Source organism: Equus quagga, chromosome 16 (assembly GCF_021613505.1).
Source record: "Equus quagga isolate Etosha38 chromosome 16, UCLA_HA_Equagga_1.0, whole genome shotgun sequence".
Taxonomy (NCBI): Eukaryota; Metazoa; Chordata; class Mammalia; order Perissodactyla; family Equidae; genus Equus; species Equus quagga.
The window spans coordinates 70,710,363-70,716,362 of record NC_060282.1 but is presented as its reverse complement, the minus strand read 5'-3'; the positions used below and the strand labels follow the sequence as shown (position 1 = coordinate 70,716,362).

General features: G+C 38.0%; 1 protein-coding gene across 17 annotated transcripts in view; it reads left to right on the top strand.

The window, feature by feature from the left end:
• The window catches only part of STAU2 (staufen double-stranded RNA binding protein 2), a 298,260-nt gene that overhangs the window by 3,302 nt on the left and 288,958 nt on the right, over positions 1–6,000 (top strand). For 16 of the 17 annotated variants that reach the window (XM_046642545.1, XM_046642540.1, XM_046642546.1 and 13 more), the window contains exon 2: positions 3,978–4,043. Coding sequence is in view for 3 of the 17 variants with exons in the window: in XM_046642548.1 (XP_046498504.1) it covers positions 4,026–4,043 (18 nt within the window). In the remaining 14 variants the exon portion in view is untranslated. Of the gene's footprint in view, positions 1–3,977; positions 4,044–6,000 lie in introns of those variants that run through there. The other variant, XM_046642538.1, reaches the window with a different exon arrangement.

Here is a 6,000-nt window from a genome sequence, read left to right as displayed (position 1 = left end):
AAAAAAAAAAAAAAAAATAAGTATCCAGAATATCTAAGATGGTCATCAAACCTTTTAGTATTTAAACAATCCAGAAAATGAGGCTGAGTGGTTTTCCTGGTGTAAGATCAGGTTCTGGAAGATATAATTGGCCATTACATTGGGCTTTTTTCTTTGTAGCTAACCTTGTCTTTACTCCTGTTACTGTGTCTGCTTTTCTTTGGTACACTTTGAGTGCTGGGTGTCTGATCATTTATGTGTATAGATCATCATAAAGAGAGGGAAAAATCTAGATATTGCAAAATTGAATTGTAAGTAGACAATAATTGGAGACATGCACAGTGTGATCAAATCATATATAGATATATTTGTGCCTCTTCTAGATAGATTTTCAGGAAAATATTAGATAAGTGTCTAGAATCCATAATAATTATAATTTATATTTATATATGTGTAATTGTATGATTTTTGGCCAGATCCCCAAAGTTCTATATAGGAGCCTTACCATTATGTTGTCCTAGAGGTCAAGCCTTTTGTGACAGGTAAAATTTTAAGAAGTCAAGTCTTTATTTATAATTTAACCTATAATGGAAGAGAAGAGGACTTTAAATCAGAGCATACTGGGTTTTAATCCTGGCAGTGGACTATGGGGAAGTAACCCAACTTCTAGAAAAATGAGGATAACTCCTACATCCCAAGGTGATGAGGATTAAATGAGTTAATGTAAATGGCTAAATATGGCACCTGGCATATAAAATTGATGTCTGATAAATGTTACTTTCCTTTTTCCTTTGGCTGGTTGTATGTGGAGTTTTTCACTGGAATAGTTCATGGAGTGAGATTTCTATATACTTAGAATCTTTCCTAGGCTCTTAGGAGATATTAAAATTTACACTGAATTGTTTTGTTTTTCTTAATAAAAGCAGTTTTTTTGAGTACCTACTTTCAAAAAGAAATGAAAATGAAAAACTTTTTTTTTAATGCTTTTTAAGGGCACCATGAATTTTTTAGAGTAAGAAGTTTTTAGTTAATATTTAGTTTTGCAGTAGTTTGGAGTCTAGGAATGGGGATAGTAAATTGCTTTTCATATCGTCAAACGGAACATTTAAGTGAAGATTAGCCTGTCGGTTCCTGGATAGGTGCTGATCTCAAAATTTAGAGATCTGTTAATTTGATAATGCCATTTTATAAAGCAGTATTTAGTTGTTGAGGATTTTATAGATTTGATTTTGTACAGCTGTCAGTTTAGCAGAGGGCAAAGTGTAATCCGCGGGTTGTAGCAGCAGTTCATCTCAGAGACGTGTTGCACCTTTCCTTCTTCGCGAGCAGCAGGTGTTCTCCAGGGAGAGGTGCCGTCTCTCCATAAACCGCCCCACCTGTTTTCATTTAGTAGCTTGGAATCTGGAACTGCATGTCCTAATGTGCCTGAGTGGATATCACTGTAGGGCGTTTTGGGGACACGTGAATAGGTTTCTTTAAAAGTACTTAGCTGTAATTAGAATGAACTCTAGCTGGAAACTTTTTTGTTTTCTTCATAAAACTACCTTTTGTGTATCAAAAAGTGTACCCCTATATCTTACTGTGCCTGCTTCTCAGAATCAGCCACCAGAGCTACCAAACTCTAATGCTGAAGAAACACATGCAGGTCTGTAGATAAGCATCTGTAACTTTTAACGGCTAACATTAAATACAAACAAAATGGGGTTTCTCAGATTTGGTGAGTGCTTGCTAAATAATGTTAAATTCTCGAAGTAAGGGGCACGAAATCACTGAGATGCTTTCAGTGGCTTATTCGCATTTTAACTTCCGAGTGGATTGTTTTCAATTAAAAAAATGAAAATTGATTTGGACCGTATTTTTATTTATAGCTAGTGTATTTTAATAACATTTGACTAATGCTGTACTTTTTAATTTCATCTTTTGAATAAAATGTAAATATTTAAGATTTGTAATTTACCACTTTTAAATTCTAATGTTACTCATTTGCTTATGTTGAACAGGGTATTCATTTTTTTGGCTTACCTAAGTATGTTAATACCTAAAGCATCATAAATTATAAAACTTTAGAGTTGAATGGAACTGTCTTATTTATTGTTGCATAACAAATTTCCCCAGAGATTAAAGGCTTACAACACTAAAAATTATGTCAGTTTCGGTGGGTTAGAAGTCTCGGTGCTGCTTATGTGGGTGCCTGTGGCACAAGGTCTCTTATGTGTTTGCAGGTAAGCTATCATTGGGGCTGTAGTTTCATCTGAAAGCTTGACTGGGGGCAGATCTGCTTCCAAGCTCATTCGTGTGGCTCTTGGCAGGATTCACTCCCTTGGGGGGTATTGGACTGAAGGCCTTAATTTCTTTTGGGCCCTAAGGAAAGTTAAGAGACCTCCCTCAGTCCTCTGCCATGTGGGCCTGTCCAAAGGGCAGTTCACAGTATGGCAGCTGGCTTCCCTCACAGCAGACCAGGTGATAGAGCAAGAGCAGGTGACACCCAAAGTGGAAAGTGTAGTCATTTTATATCCCAATCTTGCCTGGAAGTGGCATCTCATCATTTCTGCTGTATTCTGTTTGTTAGAGGCTGCCTACCATGAGGACTTTAGTTTACTTTTTAAAGATTAAAGAAAGAAAAAGAACTCAAAGATGCACAGAGTAATTTACCAAGGCTCAAAAGGTAATCTCTTGAAGGGCTTGTGCTGAAAGTCAAATTCACTGATGCTCAGGCCTTGTGCTATTTCTACAACATACGATTCTCTTGGAGAATATAAAAAGTGATTGCAAAACAGATTGCTGAGGTCACTATTGTAAGAAATATATTAAAAACTTTCAAAGTCATTTTGAATTGACCCTAGTTTGTCATTTGAAAAAATGGTAGCCCAGTATATATACACACACACAAATATGTAGTGTACATATATGTGTGTGTATATATGTATATGTGTGTGTGTATGTTTGTGTCTATGTGTGTCTATATATAGTGTATGTCTGTGTATAAATGTGTCTCAACAACCTTTGCCTCTGAGGGAGAGTTCAATATTAAAATTTTACAGCTTAAAAATTTCTACAAAAGTGATTGAATTTAGCTCTTTTGCTGTGTATCAGGAACGTGTTGTTGCTTTTTAGATAATTTTTTTGGAAGGGTCTGTACATAATTTATTTTTTATGTAAATTTTTCCCTTTACAAGATCCCCTGATTTATTTATTTGCTTATAAGTTTGGGTTTTCCTGCACGCCTTTGGTATCTGCTTTTAAAATTAAATATAGATGAGATTTGCCACATGAAAAGAAATCCAGCCATGGCTAGGAGGACAAACCCAGAAGGAAACAGATCCAAACGTAATAATGGGATATGTTGGGATGGTGATTTTCTTCTTGAAAATTTCATGTGAAATTTTAATGTGCATGCTATTTTTATAATAATAAACAAAACCACAAACAACAACAAGAAAATCCAGCTACATAATCTTACTGTGTACTCTTTTTCCATACTACCTGAGAGAACGTGTGTGTGTTGTATCTTCTTTAGGCTTAATTGATCTTACAGAGGATGGGAGCAAAGCTGTTTAAATCCTTTCTGGAGCAAGGGGAGTATGTGTTAAATATTAATCTGAAACTTTTAGATTGTTTTTAGCAGCTTCACTTTTGCTGTAATTGTCTTAGAACTCCAGAACCAGAAGAGACTTGGTTCAACCCAGATCTGCACTGTCCAGTATGGTATCCACTAGCCACATGTGGTTATTTAAATGGAAATTAACATTAAAGAAAATTGAAAATTTATTTTCTTGGTTGCATGAGCCGCATTTCAAGTCCCCAGTAGCCACATGTGGCTAGTGGCTACTGGATTGGACAGCACGGATCTAGAGCATGTTTATCATCATAGAAAGTTCTATGCTGATCTAGCTCTACTCCATTTTATATTTGGTTTTGATCAAGGACATGTGTTTAAAGTGCTAATCATTGAGATCACCAACTGAGTTGAACTTTATTTCTTCATTTTCATTTTCCAGTTTTTGGAGCCGTGAGGGATACAGCAGTTTGGTCAATATTGTTTTAACATGCTTCAAATAAATCAGGTGAGTTTGTGTTAAGGCATGTCATACTTACATGGTGCTTGGGCCGTACATTGTGGAACATTTTAACTCAGCTTTTCTATAACCATAACCTGCCCACTGCTTATAGAGCAATTCCGTACTCTGTATTCATCTTAGGAGACTGTGCAGGGCAGGCTGTTGAGGGATTATAGTGATAGGCCTGACAGTTGATAACGTTTGAGCGTGCAGAGCAGGTTTGTTCTTATTGATGTCACATCCCTCCAGGACTTGTCCGTGTGTTCAGAATGCTTACAGTTAGGATCTAGCTTCAGGAGCTGGCGGTTCTGCAGACTGAAGGCATTTCTAGTGGCAAATCTTGTGAAGCAGTTTTATCAGCGTGTTAAGAAAGGTTCCTTTTCTAGGGCCCTGGAAAAGTCTACAAGGAAGTGCTCTGCTAAATAAACTATAGCATATAATGCCTTACCCTCACTGGAAAATATTTTTCTCAGGTCTTGGTGTTTCTCCAAGAACTTTATGCATTTAATCTGATCCTTTCTGAACAAATAGGGCGTTGTGTCATAACTATAATATTAGAAAACACTTCACTTGAAATTTGCAAATTAATAGGGAAGTAGGTAATTTGATTGCAAGAAGTAAGTAATTTTCTTGTGAGTTGAGGAAGTAATACATGCCCCCCGCCCCTGCCCTGTCCAACTCATTCACCGTGCCTTAGAGATCTGCAGTCCCTGTGCATCACATGCCATCCCTAAGCCAGTGACTTCCAAGTTTATCTCTGGTCTACACCTCTTTTCTGAGCTCCAGACTCACGTAGCAGTTAGCAACTTGATCTCTTAAGTTGGATGTCTTCATACATCTCAGACTTAACGTGTGCCCAGGCAACAGTCTAAATGCTTCAGTTACACTAGACTGTTCCGTTCCTAGATTGGGCACGGCCGTTCCCGCTGCAGGGGCTTTGCACAGAACGCTCTGCCTGGACCTCTCTTCTCCTCCCTGTGCTTGGCTCACTTGGCTCCCAGGCCTAGTATGTGCTCCATAGCACCCTGTCCTTTTATTTAATGACATCCTGACATGCGCAGTTATGTTCAAATATGTAATTATTAATGTCTGTCTTCCTTGTTAGATGGTGTGCTCTATGAAGGCAGGTCCTACGTCTCCAGATCCTAGACTAGTTCTTGTTGTGTATGGTTTTCATGTTTTTGCTGAGTGAGTGGATGAACGGTGCTAGGGTTGTCACCAAAGTGAGGAGATCTCCATTCTTTTCACCAATAGTCATATAACTGTGTCATCAGTTTTGGTATTAGGTGATACTTTCTTTACACAATTGCCATTAACATAAAATCTCTCCCTTATGCAAAGTTGTTCTTTGATTTTCTCCTTGTACTAGAAAATTTTCTTGTGCAAGAAGTATTGCTTCATCAAAGACGTTACTAATATAGGCTTAAAGGACTCTGAAAGCTGTACTGTGCTTAGTGCTTCCTGTACCTTCACACTTGCTCTCAAGTGCCATTGGATGCACTGATGGAGCTTCATGAGACGTGACTTGCAAACTGTTGTAGGTGTGAAGTTGCTGCTGAATGACTGTGTGAATACCTGCCATTGATTATGGGGACAGTTAGAATAATTTGTTTCATATCCTACCACAGACAGATGGAAATGATCGTTCGTTTTATGCCAGTCAACATCATTGAAAATTATAGTTTGCTTAGTCCTACTGAGAATTTGCTTACTTTCTGTACTCCTGTGCATGTTGAATCAGACATTGCAGACAGTTTCTAGGCTACATTCGTTTGGCCACAAGCGTGGCCCTGGGCTTTGGCTGGAAATTGTACACAGTGCCTGGAGATAGACCTGCTTTGCTTGTACCAGATATGCCTTCCTTGACTCACTGCAGGACCTTCTCTTGTTACTGACTAAGTTTTATCCCCCAGAATGTTCAGACCTGAGGGGGAAAGTTAACCTAATTTGGGATAGCAGAAGT